Source organism: Pteropus medius, unplaced genomic scaffold (assembly GCF_902729225.1).
Source record: "Pteropus medius unplaced genomic scaffold, Ma_sr-lr_union100, whole genome shotgun sequence".
Classification (NCBI taxonomy): Eukaryota; Metazoa; Chordata; class Mammalia; order Chiroptera; family Pteropodidae; genus Pteropus; species Pteropus medius.
In genome coordinates this window covers 5256032-5276154 of record NW_024349798.1, presented here as the reverse complement: position 1 = coordinate 5276154, position 20123 = coordinate 5256032, and the positions used below count along the sequence as shown (strand labels likewise).

The following is a 20123-nucleotide window of genomic DNA, read 5'->3' as shown; positions in this document are numbered from 1 at the left end:
AGTTACAAGAAATAATAGAGATATCCTGTGTATTCTATACAAAGTTTTTCTCAGTTGAACTATAGTACAGTCTCACAAACAGGAAATTATAGTACAGTCTATAGTACAGTCTCACAAACAGGAAATTGTGATACAACCCACTAATATTATTAAAATTTTACTGTTTTACTTGCACTTATGTGTGTGTATTTAGTTCTCTATAATTTTATCATGTGTATAGGTCTGTGTATCCAGGACTACGATCAAGATAAAGAACAGTTCATACCAGACTGGATGGGAGAGGGGGGAAATTTTTAAAAAATAAAAATAAACAGACAAACAAATAAATGTTAAAAATAATTTAAAAAAGAAACAGAACAGTTTATCACCATAAGAATCCCTCAGGTTGCCCTTTTATAACTATACTCACCTACCTCCCACTCTCACCTTAACTCCTAGTAACCAGCAATCAGTTCACCACTCGTAAACTTTTCTCATTTCAAAAATGTAATATAAATAGAGCTATATAGCATGGAATCTCTTGGGACTGGCTTTTATCACTCAGCATAATTCACTGGAGATTTATCCAACTTGTTGCATGTTCACATGTATCAATAGTTCATTTCTTTTCATTGCTGAGGATTATTCCATAATATTTAAATAGTTAAACCACAGTTTGTTGAACTATTTACCCATTGAAAGACATCTGGACTATTTTCAGTTTTTGGCTAAACAAATATGAACATTTTGTATAGTTTATGAACACTTGTGTATCATTCTCCTATGTGAATATAAATTTTTATTTCTCCTAGATAAATGTCCATGATTATAATTGCTGGGTTGTATGGTAATTGCATGGTTAGTATTAGAAAAAACTAAAAACTGTGTTTTCGGAGAGGCTGTATCATTTTATATTACCTTCAGCAATGTATGAGTCATCCAGTTTCTCCACATTCTTGTTAGCATTTGGTGCTGTCACCACTTTTTTTTTTTGGCCATTCTGATATCTATGTAATGATATCTCATTGAGGTTCTAATTTCATTTCTCTGACAGCTAATGCTTTTGAACATCTTTCACTTGCTAATTTTCCATCTGCATATCTTCTGTTGAAATTTCTGTTTATATTTTCTGCCCACTTAAAAATTAGATTCTTTACTTACTGTTGAGCTTTGAGATATCTTCACATATTCTAGATACAAGTCCTTTGTCAGATAGGTGATTTGCAAATACTTTTCCCCAGTTCATAGCTTGTTTTTTTTATTCTTATTTTTATAATAGCTTTATTGATGGATTCATGTACCATACAATTCATGTATTTAAAGTGTACAATTGATAGATTTTGGTATATTCATAGTTGTATAAAACATCTTCATAATCAATTTTAGAACATTTTCATCACCCCCCCCAAAAAACATTTCATATCTATTACCATTTTTACCCAACCTTCCACAACCATGATAGCTCTAGGCAACAGTCTACTTTTTGTCTGTTTAGATTGACCTATCTGGATAGTTCATGTAAAGGAATTCTTATAATATTTGGTCCTTCATGACTGGCTTCTTTCAATTAGAATGTTTTCACGGTTTACCCATGTCATGGCATAAATCAGTTCTTCATTCCTTTTATTTCTGATGGACATTTGCATTGTTTCCACTTTGGGCTATTATGAATAATATTATGAATAATGTTGCTGTGAATATTTGCAAATAGGTTCTTGTGCGGACATATATTTTAATTTCTTTCAGATACAAACCTAGTTTTGGAATTGCTGGGTGATATAGATGCTTAATCTTTTGAAGAATTACCAGACTCTTTTCCAAAGCAGTTCTCCTATTTTAACTGTGTCTTTCATTTGAAATTTAAAATTTTTAAACAAAGTCTACTGTATTAGTTTTTTTTCTTTTATGCATTGTGCTTTGGTGTCATGTTTAAGAACTCTTTGTTTAACTCCAAGGGCACAAATATTTTTCCCTATGTTCTGGAAGATATATAGTTTTAGATTTTACATTTAGGACTATGACTTATTAATGTTAATTTCTGTATAAAGTGTGAGGTTTAGACAGCGGTTCATTTTTTTGCATTTGGATGTCTAATGTAAAAATCCTCAATCAAATACTAACAAACTGAATCCCAATGACATACTTAGACTACATAGTGAGATTTATCCCAGGAATGCAAGGGTAGTTCAACATAAGAAAATCAACTAGTGTAATATACTACACTATAAATGTAATATACTACACATCATCATTTGAATGATGCAGTAAAAGCATTTGACAAAGTCTAACACCCTTTCATGATAAAAATACTCAACAAACTAGGAAAAGAAGAGAACTATGTCAACATGATAAAGGGCATTTATTTTAAAAACCCACAGATAACATCATACTCAATGGTGAAGGACTAAGAGCTTTCTGCCTAAAACCATAAATGAAATAAAGATGTCCAGTATCACTGATATTTAGCATTATACTGGAAGTTCTACAGAGAGTAAATAGGCAAGAACAAGAAATACAAGTCATTCAAATTAGAAAAAAAGAAGTAAATCTTTCTCTATTCATAGACATGATTCTATATATAGAAAATTCCAAAGAATCCACATAAAAACTATTAGAACTAATAAATGAATTCAGTGAAATTAAGAAAATCCCATTTCCAACAGCAACCAAACAATAAAATACCTAGGTAAAAACTTAACCAAGGAGATGAAGGACTTATACATTGAAAACTACAAAACATTGTCAAAATAAGGAAAACGTAAATAAAAGGAAAGACACCCTCTTCATGGACCGGTAGACTTATCATTGTTAATATGGCAGTACTCTCCAAATCAATCTGCAGATTCAATCTCTATCAAAATTCCAATGGTCTTTTTTGCAGAAATGGAAAAGCCCATCCTCAAATTCATATGGGATTACAAGGAACCCTGATTAGCCAAAACAGTCTTGAAAAAGAAAAAAGTTGAAAGATTCACATTTCCCAATTTCAGAACATACTGCAAATCTAAAGCAATCAAAACAATGTGGTACTGACATAAAGAGACATACAGACCACTAGCATAGAATTGAGACTTCAGAAATAAACCCATACATCTATGGCAAACAGAGTTTCAAGAGGGCTACAAGACTATTCAATGGAATAAAGAACAGTCTTGTTAACAAATGGTGGGGGGACAATTGGATAGCTACATGTAAAAGATTCAACCGGGAACTCTACCTCATGCCATACACAAAAATTAATGAAAAGGATCCACAACCTAAGTATGAGCTGAAACTATAAAACTTTTAGAAGAAAAATATAGGTAAATATTCATGACCTGGGATTTGGCAATGGATTTTAGGTATGACACCAAATGCAACAGCAACAAAAGAAAAAACATGCATTAGACCTCATTAAAATTTTAAAATCATGTGTATAAAAGGACATTATCAAGAAAGTAAAAAGAAAATCTACAGAAGGAGAAAAAATATTTGCAAATCATATGTAGGATAGTGGGAATGTAAAATAGTTCAGTCACTATAGAAAACTTTGACTGTTCTTAAAAAATTAAATAGAATTATACATGACCATGAAGTTCTACTCTTAGGTATATATCCAAAAGATTTGAAAAGAGGTGTTCGAATACTTGTGTATGCATATTTATAGCAGCATTATTCACAATAGCCAAAAAAGTAGTAATTCAACTGTCTATCAACAGATGGATGGATAAACAAATTGTGGTATATTAATACTAGTGCCGACATATGCAACAATGTGAATGAACCTCAAAAACATTATGCTTACTGGAAAAAAGCCAGGCCCCAAAGGTCACATATTGTATGATTCCATTTATATTAAATGTTCAGAACAGATAAATTCATAGGGACAATAAGCATGTTTGTGATTGCCAGGGACTGTAGGGAAAGGGATAGATGGAGAGTAACTGCCTTATGGGTACGGGGTTTTCTTTGAGGGCGATGGAAATGTTTTGAAACTAGAAATGGTGGTTGCACAACATTGTGAATGTCCTAAATGCTACTCAACTGTTCACTTTAAAATAGTTAATTTTATTTTGTGTAAATGTCACCTCATTAAAAAGTTGCTTACAAAAAATCAATTTGCCATATTTATTAGGTCTATTTCTGGACTCTTTATTATATTCCATTAGTCTATGTGTCTATCTCTTTACCAATACCCTGTTGTTTCAATTAGTGTAGCTTTAGAGAAATTCTTATAAGTGATGTTATTCTTTAAATTTTTTGCTTACATTTCAAAACTGTTTAGGCTACTATAGTTCCTTTACTTTTCTACTTTGCACTAAATTTATTGATCAGTCTGGGAAGAACTGATATCTTTACTATGTTGATTCTTTCCAATTTATAAACATCATGTCTATCCATTTATTTAGGACTTCTTTGACTTAATCCAACAATGGATTAAGCATACATAACCTGTATGTTTTGTTGATTTATACCTTGATTTTCATTTTTTTAAAGCTGTTGTAAATGATATCACTTGCGGTGTATAAAAATAGAATTAATTTTGTTTGTTGACCTTGTATCCTGTTGTCTTACGAAATGTACTTAATTCTAGAAATTTTTGTAGGGTCTTAGGATTTTCTGCAGTACAATTTATGTCATCTGTGAATACAGTTTTGCTTTTTCCTTTCAATTATGGATGTTATAAGTTCTATTCTAGTCCTAGTTTTCTTATCATTAATAAATGTTGTATTTTTGTTTACATCTTTACTACAGTGCTCACTTCCAGATTTCTAGTTGTGCTGAGTTGAAATCAAAGGATATCAGAGAAAATAAATTGTAAACTACAATCATTTCAGTAGTACTTGGAATTCTGGTGTCCTTCTCCAAATCACCTGCTGCTATTAACTCTTCAAAGTTCTCAAATAGCTGATCCATTCATTCTATCCAGATCTTACAGTTATTTTCCATGAGAAAGAAAAGGTGACCATGCACACACTATCTTACCCAAACTGGAATCCCAATACTAATTGTTTTGCTTCTGCCTTTCCAATCCTTATACCTTTTATTTCCTTCTCTCGATTATTGGTTTTACCCTCTGATATGTAATCCCTGCATCCACAGAAGTCTTCCTAAATTTCTTTCTTTTCAAAGTTTTTACTCGATCTTTCTTTTTTCTTGTCCACACTCTTTTTCCCTGTCCCACCTGCTACTATTATTTACCTGGAAGCCTAACTATCACCTTTGCTTTAGTTCCTTTTAGTTAATTTTTAAATTGAGATATGTCACATAAAATAAAATTCACCATTTTAAAGTATATAATTCAGAGGTTTTTGTTAGTGTATTCACAATTCATCACCACTATTTAATTCCATAATATTTTCATCACTACATAAAGAAACCCTATATCCTTTAGCAGTTACCTTCCACACTCCTGAAGCTCCCAGCCCCTGAAAACCACTAATCTACTTTCTGTCTCTAAGGATTTGCCTATTCTGGATATTTTGTATATGGGACGTTTTGTGTCTGGCTCTTTTCACTTAATAGGTTTTCAAGGTTCAGCCATGTTGTAGAATATATCAGAACTTCATTTCTTTTTACTGCTAAATACTATTCTGTTGTATGAATATACTACATTTGTTTATCCATTCATCATTTGATGGACACTTCAGTCATTTCTAGTTCTGGGCTATTGTGAATCTACTATGTACATTCATATACAAAGTTTGGACATAAATTTTTACTTCTCTTGAGTATGTACTTAGGGGTGAAATTGCTGGGTCAAATGGTAATTTTGTGCTTAACTTTTTGAAGGACAACCAAAATGTTTTCTACAATTGCTGAATCATTTAACATTCCTATTAGCAGTGTATGAGGGTTCCAATTTCTCCACATCTATTATAACACTTGTTATTATCTGTCTTTTTTATTGTACCCATGTTAGTAAATATAAAGTGAATTATAATGAAATTCTAATGTTTTTAGTATTCCAAAGCCAATGCAAGTAGGTAAATGAGAAGAGTTTCCGCTCCTGGGAAATACTCTATTTAAATATGCTAGAGGGTAATTATTATTATTATTTTGTTCTTTAGTGGCTTCCAGGAAACCAGCAATTAACTGTTGCCATTGTACTCTTAGTGAGTGAATCACTCTGGGGCTCATTAAAAGTACACCAGTTAATCATGTAGTTTTTTCTTAACGAGTTGCTCTGGGGATCTTTAAAGACACCTAGCATCCTTTCTGGATCACTCTCATTATAAGGCATTTTGGTTTAATGGATTACATTAATTTATTGTTGAGTTTTGAACCAGAGTATTGAATAAATGAATACTCTGGGGAGGAGGCCAAGAGAGTCCTCTTACAAAGCCATCTTGAGAGGTGTCAGTCAAGTTCTGGTTGTGCTCTGAGGGAGGGAAAGGAAGCTCTCATGTTCTCAATTAACCTTGCCTCCTGTGAGAGAGAAGGCCTCTGCTGAGTGAGGATTCTTTCTCAAAGATGGTTTAGGGCAGAGATTTCAAGAATTATTTATATCTTATAAACTATTTATGGGTGAAATGTTATCATGTCTGAGATTGGCTTTAAAATGCTCCAAAACAAATAGACAACCCTCTCAAAATAGAAACAATAAACTGGGATAGATGAAACAAAATTGACAAAATGTTTATAACTGTTGAAGCCTATTAGAGGTCTCTCATATTATTGTCTCTACTTTTATGTATGTTTGATAATTTCCATAATAACTTAAAAGTTGGTATATATAAAAGGATTGTTCATCTCCTACATATATCATAAATCGCTTATTACTCTATGTATTAGAATTCTTTCAGTTACAATGAATAGAAAACCCTATTCACACTGGCTTAAACAATAAAAGGAAATGTATAGATTCAATGTAGCTGGAAAGGCCAGGACAGTTCTAGTTGTCAGGTGATGCTTGATCTGACAACTCAACAGTGTCACCAAGATAAATATTTATCATTTTGCTCTACCTTCTATGCCACCTTTCATGCTAAAGCTCAGGTCTCTCCTAATATCAAGAAAACTGTCAACGACTACTGGGTTATATGTGTATCATCCAGCAAGAGCTGAATTTGTTCTAGCATTTCCAACAAAAGTCCTGATGGGACCAGCCTACTGTCATATGCCTAACCTTGAGCCATATTCTAACTGAGAGATGGACTCCTCCTCTTAGTAACTTAGTTTAGATCACATTCTCCACTCCTAGAAACCAAGGTCAGGAAGCTCACATCTCCAAATGAAATCAGGGTTGTTGGGAGAGAGGAAAAGGAATATGGATGCAAAGAAGCAGTTTCCCACATGTAAAGCTTCCAGTGGAATAGAATAGAGGGCACTGAATGATATCTTCTAAAACTGCAATATAGGTGTAAAGCTATGGTCAGAGATCAGAAAGCTGGGTAGTCTGTAGAGCTAAAGGATTAGCTTAATAAAAGACAAGAAGTACCTGCGGTAGATAGGAGTGGTGATGAGGAATTCTGTGAGGCAAGCATTACTCTAATATAAAAAAAGAAAAAAGAATAAGACATTATAAGGAAACAATAAACCAACATCTCTCATAAATATAGATTAAGAAATCCTTAACAAAACATCAACAAATTAAATCTGACAATGTATAATAAAAATTATACAGTGGAATTTATTCTAGGTATGCAAGTCTGGTTCAAAACTCAACAATAAATTAATGTAATCCATCGTATCAATGATGTAAAGAATAAAAATCACATGATCATATCAGAAGATGCAGAAAAAGCATTTGACAAGATCTAACACCCATCATGATAAAAACTCTCAGCAAACTAGAAATAGATGGGAACTTCCTCAACTTAATATAAAAATTTACCAAAAAATCCACAAAACCCCTGCAAATAATAGCATACTTAATTGTGAGAAACTAGAAGCTTTCCCATTAAGGTCAAGAACAAGGCAAGGGTGTCCCCTCTTAGCCCTTCTCTTAAACATCATACTAGAAGCCATAGATAATATAATAAGATATAAACAAAAATAAAAAGCATACAGAAAAAAAAGAAGAAATAAAACTGTCCTTTTTCACAGATAACATGAACATCTATGTACAAAACCCCAAAGAATTCACAGAAAATTCCTGGAACTAATAAAGCATTTGTAGCAAAGTGGCAGGTTACAAGATTAGTATACAAAAGTAAATCACTTTACCTCCTTGGGCAAGGGAAACAAAAGAAAAAATAAACAAATGGGACTACATCAAACTAAAGATTTTTTTACAGCAAAGGAAACCATCAACAAAACAAAAAGACAACCGAATGAATGGGAAAAGATACATCTGATAAGAGGTTAATATCCAAAATATATAAAGAATTCATACAACTCAACAACAGAAAAACAAACAATCCAGTTAAAAAATGGGCAGAAGACCTGAATAGATACTTCTCCAAAAAGGAAATACAGATGGCCAATATACATATGAAAAGATACTCAAAGTCACTAATCATCAGAGAAATGCAAATTAGAACCACAATGAGATATCACTTCGCACCTGTCAGAATGGCTATCATCAATAAATCAAAGAACAACAAGTGTTTGTGAGGATGTGGAGAAAAGGGAACTCTCATACACTGTTGGTGGGATTGCAAACTGATACAACCACTATGGAAAACAGTCTGGAGGTTTCTCAAAAAATTAAATGTGGATATACCTTTCGACCCAGCAATTGCACTTCTGAGTATTTATCCAAAACAATAATTTGTAAAGATCTATGCACCCCTATGTTCATGGCAGCACAATTTACAATAGCCAATATATGGAAGCAACCTAAATGCCCATCAACAGACGATTGGATAAAGAAGTTATGGTTTGTATATACAATGGAATATTACTCAGCCATTAAAAAAATGAAATCCTACCATTTGCAATGACATAGATGGACCTAGAGGTTATTATGCTGAGAGAAATAAGTCAGACAGAGAAAGATAAATACCATATGATTTCGCTTATATGCAGAATCGAAGGAACAAAAAGAACAAACTAATCAAAAGCAGACTCACAAATATAGAGGACAATCTGGTGAGGAGAGTTGGGGGACTGGGAGAATGGGGTGAAGGGTTAAAGAAATACAAATTAGTAGTTGATAGTCACAGGGATGGGGAGTACAGCATAGGGAATGCAGTTAGCATTAATGTAATGGCTCGGTGGAGAGCCAGAGGAGAGAAAGCACAATTAAGGGGATCGTTTTTTAAACTATATAATTGTCTAACCAATGTACTGTATACTTGAAACTAATAATAAAATAAAATTTTTTAAAATGTCAATCATTTTCCTATATATCCACAATGAACAATTGGAATTTGAAATTAAAAACATAAATACGATCTACATTAGGACAAAAAAATACTCAGGTATAAATTTAACAAAATATGTACAAGATCTAATGAAGAAAACTACAAGATGAAAGCAATCAAAGAACTAACTAAATGTGGAGATATTCCATGTTCATATATACGAATATTCAGTATTTTCAAGATGGCAGTTCTTCTCAACTTGATCTATAGATTGAATGGAATCTCAACGAAAATCCCAGCAAGTTATTTTGTGTATATTGACAAACTGATTTTAAAATATAAATGGACAGGCAAAAGACCCAGAATAGCCAACACAATATTAAAGAAGAAAAACAAAGTTGGAGGACTGACGTTACTGGGCACCAACTTACTCTAAAGCTATATTAATCAAGACGGTGTGGTACTGTTGAAAGAGCAGGCCTATATCAACAGTACCACACCATCTTGATTAATGTAGCTTTAAACAGACTAGAGAGCCAAGAAACAGATCATATAAATATGGTGAATTGATTGTTGACAAAGGAGCAAAGGCAATAAAATGGACAAAAGATAGCCTTTTCAACAAATGGTGCTAGAACAACTGGACATATACACGCAAAAAAAAAAAAAAAAGAATCTACATAGATTTTACACTCTTTTACAACCCCTCAGAGGAATTTACAAAATTAACTCAAAACCTAAACGTAAACCACAAAATAATAAAACTCCTATAAGATATCACAGGAGAAAACTTACATGACCTTGGGTTTGGTGGTGACTTTAGATACAACACTAACGGTACAATCCATGAAAGAAATAATTGATAAGCTGGACTTCATTAAAATTAAAAACTTCTGCTCTGCAAAAGATACTGTCAAAAGAATGAGAAGATAAGCTACAGACTGGGAGAAAATATTTGCAAAAGACACATCTGATAAAGGACTGCTATACAAATTATGCAAAGAACTCTCAAAACTCAACAATAAGAAAATGACCTGATTTAAAAATGGGCAAAAGATCTGAACAGATACCCCACCAAACAAGGTACACAGATGATAAATAAGCATATGAAAAGATGCCCCACATCATGTCATTAGGGAATTGCAAGTTAAAATGATGAGATAGCACAATACAACTATCGGAATGGTGAAAATCCAAAAACACTGACAACAAATGCTGACAAGGATATGGAGCAACAGGAACTCTCATTCATTGTTGAGGGGAATTCAAAATTGAACAGCTTTTTCTGTTACCTGCAAGTCCCAGGCCACCTTGATCCTGAGAGAAGATGGTTATAGGAGAGACTGTTACCATGCCCTAGCCTGTGTACAGACACTAGAAATGATTTTGGAGGGCACAGCACCCTGGTTAACTACAAGGGGTTATCTGGAAGAAAAAAAAAATGAGGTTCTTTCTGAGAACCAGTCTGGGACCCAATGACAAAGCCAGATTTCTAAGGTCCCTTCCAGATCTTTCTGTATAGCTCAGTGTTGAGAGAGTCCGTAGGAGAGGTGCCAAGTCCTTGCAAGACCCCTAGGTTCTGTGCATCCAGGCCCTTGTTATTGGCAAGTGCTGGAAAACAGACATTGTCAAGATAGGTGCTGGGATACTTTTCCTGGGGTGCACATGGAATCCAGTCTTTCTATTCCAGGGTGAAGCTCCCTGAGTTCTGGGCTTAAGCATTCATGCAGACAGAAAAATAGCCTTAGACATTTATATGTTCCCAGCATATGATTTCTCTGTGTGCTCCTTCACAGGACCTGCATGCTCTTTTCCATCTTTCCAGTAAAGAACAAAACTGGTATCGTGGCCATTATATGTCTGTTAAATACTCAATTCCTGAAGACGGGAGATTAGTGAGCCAGGGGATGATCCGAGTAACCAAAGCTAATGTTCAGGTGGCTGTGGCAAGTTTTCCTATTTGATATATTTTCATTTTCATTTTTAATTACATATTATAACTTATCAGTCTTGTGCTCAACACTGAAGATTCAATAAGAGCAGATATGACTGACTAGTGCATGAGTGAAGGTCAAGGGAAGAAAGAGTCCCTGTGCCAGTCTGGATTTTGAAATGTGGGATCTTTACAGAGCCCCAAGAAGAGAATATTGTAGAAGCACCTCTTTATTCAAAGAAGAATAAGATTGGAAATATGAGCTTCTCCTTTTAGGAAGGTAAATAGCTTTAATGCTGGGTAATGTTTACTTACCATAGTTAAAGGATGAAACATTTTTTAAAAAAATCATTTTCCTAACTCCTCTGTGTAAGAAACTATCATTCCTTAAGTTACTGAAACTTTTTAAAGATTTTTCTAAAGTTAAAAATATTTTACTTTTCCTGAACATTAAAGATTCTTCACTTTTTTTTTCAAATGTTTTGAAATGGTACAAGTCATGAACAAATGCTGTGAAAATTATAATGTTGGAAATATTATATCCATTGGTTTAAAATATTCAACAGTAAGCTTTCTAAGTTTTTCCTTAAAGGTGCAGTGTATTCAAATGGTGTTAAGCTTAAATTTTTTGTGTGTTAGTGCTAATATTGGTGCAACTCAGATTAATCGTTGACTGTGGTAGAAATGAAAAGTGATTCTGATAGTTTTCCTAAATCTGAAACTCATTGCAAGAGCTTGCTTGCTTAATTCTTCTCATGAAAGGTAGATGGGGGAACTGCTTTAAGTCAAATACAGGCATCACATGTGGGTGAATCATACAGGAGGAAAGCCTTATAGGTGCCTGACTGCGGAAAGCATTTCAGTATGGCCCAGTATCTTGCCCATTGGAGAAGTTACACACGAAGGAAACCTTACATATACAGCAAGTTTGGTAGGTGCTTCAAATGGTGCTCTGGCCTTCCTCCCCACTGAACCCACATGAGAAGTGTAACAGTGACAAGTGTGGAAAAGATTCAGTAACAATATGCTTGTATACTTGTTTGGAAAGAACCACAGAAATATAGAGTGCAGGAAAAGCTTTAACATTTCCTCCATGAGGGAGCTTCAGACTCTATACAGGAGAGAAACCACAAATAAGGATGTGAGGAAACTTTCAGTAAATAATCTACTCTAAGCACTAGAGGCAAAGGCCCTGAAAGAAAAATAACAGGTAGCCTTGATCCATTACACATGAGAGTGGAAACTGCAGAAGGTATTCAGTAAGCACTTGTCAGTGGAGTGACTCAGTGCATGCTTAAAAAATCCTTTATGGAGTTTAAATCTTTTGTTACCCCAACTGTCCAGTTATAGAAAAGGCTGCTTAGCATCCTTTCTCGCAAGCTCGCCAGAGGAATTAAACTACTCATTGTTCCAAAAATTGACCAAAACCCCAGCAGTTTTAGTTTTAGTTTTATCCCAAGCTCTCCTGTTGTTATCCTCCAGTTAAAAGATAGCTGAGGTTCTCAAGATCAGCTTGAGGTTCCAGTCTACTTAAAAGCAAAAAGAACTCTGAGTCTTGGATGGTCCCCGCACTGTGGCCACTTACAACAGTGCAGAAAAGGGGTCAAAGATTTGGGGGCTAGCCTTGGTCAATGATCCAGCACTCAGAACCAACCTTGGAGCCACTTAAGACTGTTATATGAACAGACTAAAAGAAAGCACTTTCGATCTGTCCTAGAAGTCATCTGGTTATGGAGGACATATTTCTGAGACCTTTAATACTAACATTGGAGAGTGAATACAGGGTTGCGTCTCAGAGTTCATTTTTAAAACAAGCCTCAATAGATTTTGATTTTAGGTAGTTTTTTTAGTAATCTGCTCTCATCCTTGTTACTAGCCTATAAAAGTTCCTTCTAACTTCCACATATCCATCCCACATTTCAAGCGTAAGTAGTTGTGAGACATCGTGCTGCTGGTTACTGCCTAAGATAGGACATTCCCATTGGAGGCTTCTCTCACCAAATGAAGTGTCTTGTTCCTACTTTTCTGCGCAAGCTTCTTCTTGACTGTCTAGGAAGAGCAGCTACCTTTCTTTCTACACCAATCTGGAAATTTTGCTTCTACCCGAGGTCCCATGCTTTTTGAGGCACAACTCACAGAAAGTACAAGGGTAGTTACCAAACCATTCCTTGAAGTCTAATGCAGTCACATGAAGAATGAAAGGCAACCCTTACTTCTCCCTAGCCCACTAATCAATAGAAACACATCTTGTGCATGTGGGTAGTGGAGCACAGGGAGAAAAACAAGGAAAAATGAAGAAGGCCACAGAGGAAAGAGAGGTTGCCTTGTCCATTTGAACAACTGATCTACCCAGGATTTGTTCCCTCATTAGCAACCAGTCTTTCTTTAATATCATCTACAGACTTAAAAGCTCCAATCACTTACACTGTTCCCATCAGTGATATATCAGTTTAGTGGCGCATCTAGAGGAATCTAGATTTCTCTTGTGAGCCAAAGGCCAAGTGGAATGGGGGAAAAAAAAAAGGCTCCAGAGCTCTCGTACAATAGCCACTGCTATTAAGACAAACCAGGTTATACTGTAAAAATACACAGCACCAACACCTCAGTGGTTAAACACAAAAATTTATTTTTCTTTCCCACAAGGTACATTACAGATCTGAGGGATTCACTAGAACAGCTAATCAGTCATGTGAGGGACTCAGCATTCCAGGTTGGTTTGATCTCAAGACTCCTCTCTCTGTATGTGCTTCCATGACTGAGGCAGGAAAAGAGAGCAATACAGAGTCTTGTACCAACAAATAAATGCTTCAGCCCAGAAATGAGGCTTCTGCTCACAACCCACTGACCAAAACCTCATAACCCTGTCTAACTACAAGAAGCAGAAATGCATAACCATTCTCCATTTTACTATTCAAAAGACTACAAGCCCCATAGGATAAGATGTCTTTTGTTCACTACTATATCCTAGGTCTAGAACACAGCCTAGGTACAAAATAGACCTTCATTAAATTAAATGAATGAATGCAGTGCGAGCAAGAAATTCACACATATCTTGGGAAAAAAAGACAGAGTCCCAGGGTTCTAAAGCTGAGGGTGCTGAGTGAGAATAACGTAGATCAGAGCTTCAGAGCTGGCTGTGCTTAAGATATAATACTTGGTATATTTAATTTTGGGAAAGGAAGTAAAATCTTGCTGAGCATACAAGACCAAAGCTCAGGTGACTTACACCAAAAGGCACTGAAGCCATGGACCAAATCAAGTCAGCATAACAACCACCAGTGCTCAGCTACTCAAGAGCTGCAACAGCCACAAACGCATCTGCTTCTTTAATGTAGTCAGTCCTCCCAACATATCTAGGGAGCACAGGAAAAGGAAAGAAAAATGTACATGGACTGAGCATCTACTGTTGGCCAGGCTGGTAGGTGCTTTTCTTTCATGAATCCCTGTGATCCTCAGATCAACCCTGAGGTGAGTGTTTCTCTATTTCATAGAGAAAATGGAGACTTAAGAGTGTTTCAGTAATCAATCAAGGAACAAGAATGTTTTATAAGCTGGAAATAGATATAATACAATGTCATCCAAGCTGGTTCTGGAGAGATAACATACAAATCAGTCCTGTTAAACCTGTCTTCAAGTCTGTCTAATGAAGCCAAGTGACAGCCAACAAACCCACTAGCTATGGGGTCTTGAAAAAGTCCACCTATCTCTTTGAGGCTTAACTTCCTTGTTTATAAAATAAGAGATTTGGAAGACATAATATAACCCCTTTTCTGATACTACCTACAAGCTCTAACAGGAACACATTTGAGTCACTGTTGTAAAGCGTGAGTTATCAGAAAATCTGAAGCCTACAGAGATTTTCAGCAGTCTATCAAACTTATTATCTAAGGCTACTGCTAAATAGTGTGCTGGAGAAAACAGACGCTGGTAGACCCTTCCTGCTTAATAGTTTACAGTGTAAGACAACCAAAATAGATGTGGGTTCACCAACTTTTGCCAACCACTCAGCATCAGTTCCCAAAACTTTCCTTTTAGAAAGCTGGTCTCCTGCTAACTGGATTCCTAGGCCATCATGCCAGTGAACCACAGAATCTTGACTGCAGTACATGCTCCACTTCTCAAACTTAACTCTCTCCTGATTCTTAACAAACAAAAGTCAAATGAAAAAGCACACAAACAAATAACTGAGAAGTTAATCCTGAACTTTCATTAATTTTCTTTCAGGCCTCATGAAAGTGCTAATTTTAATGGCTATTTTATCCTACTAACATCGTGAGGAAAGAAAACAATCTAATTTATTATTGCAGAAAATTCTTCTTTACATCCAACATATATTCCATGGCTAATATTCCAACCCGTTTCCATCTGATCTCATTAGAAATGTTTTCCTTTTTTCAAACAGCACCAGTAAGAAGCATAAGATAGTGCATTATTAGTTAGTTGTCTGGCAGATTCCCTAGTGGTGAAGTAAATATGATTTCATCATAGTAAATATTGTGCTAATTCAATTCATAAAAAGTTCGAGGAATCGATGTCAAGATAATCCAATTTGGTTCTTAAAAACTTTACATTAGAATTCATTTCTGCCCCCATGAGACTATTGAAATTGGAAACCTGCTACCCTGAAGATAATGACATGCAATGAAACAAGTATATTATTGCTTTCGTTATGAAAGACCATGGTACAAATATTTCTATCATGTGTTTAAAGAGGGGATGGGGAGATCAATGTAAAACCAACAATATTTACCTCTGTGACCTTTGAAGACTAATTGATTCATGGCTGCATATGCTATTTGAAGCTATATTTGCTATATTGCCAGGTACAATCCCAAACAGCTTTTTCTATTATTTAGAATGTTCTTCAGATACTTCTCTTGCTAAGGGATTCCCTGAAGTGTTTAAGTAAAAAGGGTAAGTAGTACAACTTAAATACATGTACTGCAGAGTCAACCTTGATTCCTTTCTGGGACACCTGTTTATGTCTCCAAATTTTTCACTGATGAAAAATCTTTATGCTTCATAATTCTGTATTTTTTCATAAACTTTAGGGTCAAGCTCCACTTGAATTTGTTCAGAATGAAGACACTGGACAATCTTCCTTTCACTGGTGGAGTTTCTGATGTCTAAGAAGGCTTGACCGCCTGCTGAAGTTTCTTCTGCATACACTACAGGAATAAGGCTGCTCACCTGTGTGGGTTCTCCGGTGTTTAATCAGGTGGGAATTCTGACTAAAATTTTTCCCACATTCATGACAAGAAAAGGGCTTCTCTCCAGTGTGAGTTCTTTGATGTGTGTGTAGATTTGTATTTTGACTGAAGCTTTTCCCACACCATGAGCATTTATATGGTTTTATTCCTTGGTGTGTTGTTAAGTGCTTATTAAGATCTGAACTCCATCTAAACCTCTTATCACACTGTGGACATTTATACGGTTTCTCTTCAGTATGAATTCTTTGGTGCTTAATAAGGTCAGAGCTAACTCGAAAGCTTTTCCCACATTCCTGGCATTTAAAAGGCTTCTCTCCTGCACGTTCTTTCTTGTGACGAACCATAAGTTTCAGCAACTCTTGTTTCCAGGTTGAAAGTTTCTTTCTTTTCTTTGCTGGCAAATCTCGGTGCCATTTCCCCATCCTGTGCATCTCACCATAATTTTCTTTGCCTGCTGTTTTCTGGGGAACTTTCGCTCTGGCCTTTTTTGACATTATGTCTCCTGGTGCTTGTATTTCTAAGTCAGAAAGGCATATTGCCTCATGATTTTCAGTGTCATTTTTGAGCTTTAATCCTGTTAGAATGAATGTAAGAATCAGCCAAGTGAATGGCAGAGCAAGAAAATCACAGAAATGGAAAGAAAAATTCAAAGATCTCTGATTCTTAATAAACAGGTAAGTAGAATCTTAAAATGTTAAGCCCTTACAAAGGTTCCTATCAAGGCACATTTCTCCTCTTCCCATGGTGTATTTACCTGTAGGCAGCTCCTTGTCATTGTTCTTTAAATTCGGGGATCCTTGGACCCATGGCTCTTCCCCTTGCTCTAGACAAGAGATCACTTTAGGTTTGGGAAGCACAAATATGGCTGTAAATGAAGAAACTCAGGTCAACGACTGGTAACTTAACAATGGTTCACTAATTCCAGACTATTTTACTAAGAACCAAGAACACTTTAACAGTTACCCCAAATAGTTAAATGACTAGTTGCTCATATCAGGCATCAGGTTTACACTATACTGCACTTGTAGGTGGAGAAGCAAAGTGGAGGATGAGAAATAAACCTAGCTTGATTGATGTAAAGGACAGAGGGCGTTGGAACCATGGGCATGTTCTCCCTCTTCTGCCACCAAGAATACCCCATATTTGACCAAGGTGGAACCAAACTCTAGAGGTTGCATGGAATACAGGTTAATCCTCTTAAATCTTTAAGACTCACTCTGAATAAGACCAGGTCTAGCAGAGCCAACGGTCAGTGGATTGGGTATCATATACACAAGTGATTCCTATCATAATTACAGCAATTTTTTTATTTATCACTAGAGCACCAGACACTGGGCTTGTAAGGATTTCTACCACTCCAATAGCTCACTGGTTCACATCCTGTTGGATGAAACAGACCAGAATCAGTGGACTTTTCCTAAATACAAATTGCCAAGTATGTATGGGAAGTATTCAGCATTCAGTCTTTCAACAAATATGTATTGAGTGGCTACAGCATGCCCCTGATCTCACAGAACTTATCTTCTACTGGGACAGTGAGACAATCAAACATCAATAAACAAAATCTCAAGAAGTGATGTTTTTTATTTATTATTATTATTATTTATGCCTTCAACACCTGGTCTTCTTATAGGTAGTCTACCATCCAAGTACTAACCAGTCCCGACCCTGCTTAGCTTCCGAGATCAGAAGGGCTTGTTCAAGGTGGCATGGCCGTAGACCATGGACCATGGCTCCACTGGGGCACAAACCTAGAACCTTCTTCATGTAAAGCAGACATGCTAACTGCTACACTATGGAACCACATCCGATAAATGTTTTTTAAAAAACTAAAGCTTAGTAAGAGAGCATTTAAGATTCTGCTTCTGTGAAGCTGTGTGAGAAAAGAGTATATGGAAGGCATCTTTCAGCAAGTGATATTTGAGCAGACCTAAAGGTGAGTTTTGACGTGTGGCACAAAAATGTGCCAGGTAGAGGGATAGGGAAGGTAAAAATGAGCATGGCAAGTTGAAGAAACAGCAAGACCAGTGTGGATGAGAAGGGCTGAACAAGGGCATGAGTGGCAGGAGATGAGGGCAGGGAGGCAAGACAAGGCCATATCCTGGAGGGTCCTTGGAAAGAAGTTTGGATATTATTCTGAATGTGATGAGAAGTCATCGTAAGGTTTTGAAACAGGGAAATGACATGATCTGCTCAGGTTTTAAAAGACTCTGCCTATTGCATGGAAAAGAGACTATGAAAGGGCAAGAGTGGTGGCAGGAGGTACCAGTTATAAAGATTCTGAAGTGGATCTGGTTTGAGATGCTCCTGGCTTAGACTAGGACGCTAACATCACAAGAAGATGAAACATAGTTGGACTCAAGCTATACCGTGAAGACAGAGCCAAGAGACTAGTGATTCATTAACAGCTGGTTATGATGAGAATGTTTCTTGTTCTGAACAACTGGTTGAATGGAGTTGCCCTTTACTGAGATGAGAAAGGGATAAGAGTTTTAAAGGAAAAATGAGAATGAGATCAAGATTGTAGATAAAGAATGTATACTTAAGAAAAGCTCCCAGGTGACTTGGATACACCTTTCCTCCGCATACCATCAAATTGAGAGTCGACTAGCTGCTGGGACAGAGACTCACTCACAGAGGTGCATTCCCAGTAAGATGAGAGCATGATCAATTACTCAACTTCTACATAAAGAGAATGGGAGAATCTTTACCTAGAGAGATGACACTCTCATAGTTTTCCTGCATTATATCATTGCAGAAGGCCTTCTGACTGGGATCTAGTAACTCCCATTCTTCCTGGGAAAAATACACAGCCACTTCTTCAAATGTCAGCAAGGTCTAAAACAGAGAATGGGCTTCAGCTCAGTACCTGTCACTTTAGAAGCAGCCCTACTATTTGGCCCTTGAATTGCATGGTAGGCAAGGCACTGAAGGAATGAACAGCACATGATTTTTTTAAAGAAAGCAGGCAGAAAGGAAGAAGGCAAGGGATCAGCAAACAGCCTGGGCGGTATCCAGTTCCCCAGGGAGAACATCTGGGCTAACATGTCTCTGAGTACTTACTGGGCAGTGTGGCTCATGGGCAGTAGGGAAAGGCAGTTGCTAAACAGCTTGAAAGCTCAGCTCACCTGGGACTCAGGCAAGAAGAGTTCAGGAGCCATTATCCAGTCTTTGGTGTTTATCTGCTCAGGAAAGGTTAGAGTCTGGTGAGCAGGCTCAGCTGTGGCTGGAAAAGAGCCATAGGAAACTTCCTTCATGTCTATGAATATCCTGAGGGCATTTCTAAAATATAGACGATCCTGATTCTTTCAGTAGAGATGGGACTCCTTTATAAGTATTACATGGTATGTAGGAGTGGCTTTCTCTGCCCTTATAACCAGTTCCCCAACTGACTGTCCTGTTTTCATGAGTGAGGTCAATAAAAAGAAATCTCATCTTTTTCCTCACATGACATAAATTGCTCTCACCCAGGCAAAACTTAATGTGTTTGAAAATGCCATACTCAGAGAGTCCAGTGTGTATGGTAAATGAAATGAAAAGGTAAAAGTGAACATAGCAAGTTAAAGAAACATCAGAAGATCAGTGTGGCTGAGGAGGACGGAGCCAGGGCACGAGTGGCAAGAGATGACAGGGAGGTAAGGGTCTGACCTTGGAGGGGCCTATGCGCCTCCTAAGGAGTTTGGACATTAATCTGAATGTGTGAGAAGGTATTGTAAGGTTCTGAAGCAAAGAAATGACCTTATCAGTTTTTAAAAGACTCTGGCTGCTTTG

At 36.3% G+C, this 20123-nt stretch overlaps 1 protein-coding gene across 5 annotated transcripts in view; it reads right to left on the bottom strand.

Moving 5' to 3' along the window:
• Positions 1 to 13744: 13744 nt before the first annotated feature.
• ZNF75A (zinc finger protein 75A) overlaps positions 13745 to 20123 on the bottom strand; it is a 9819-nt gene continuing 3440 nt past the window's right edge. For 2 of the 5 annotated variants that reach the window (XM_039885134.1, XM_039885135.1), the window contains 2 exons: positions 17107 to 17217; positions 13745 to 16926 (listed from right to left, as the gene is read on the bottom strand). In XM_039885134.1, coding sequence (XP_039741068.1) covers positions 16247 to 16926; positions 17107 to 17217 — 791 coding nt within the window. In that variant the 3' untranslated portion in view covers positions 13745 to 16246. Of the gene's footprint in view, positions 16927 to 17106; positions 17218 to 19063; positions 19191 to 19480; positions 19579 to 20123 lie in introns of all 5 variants that reach the window. The other 3 variants (XM_039885133.1, XM_039885136.1, XM_039885137.1) reach the window with 3 other exon arrangements.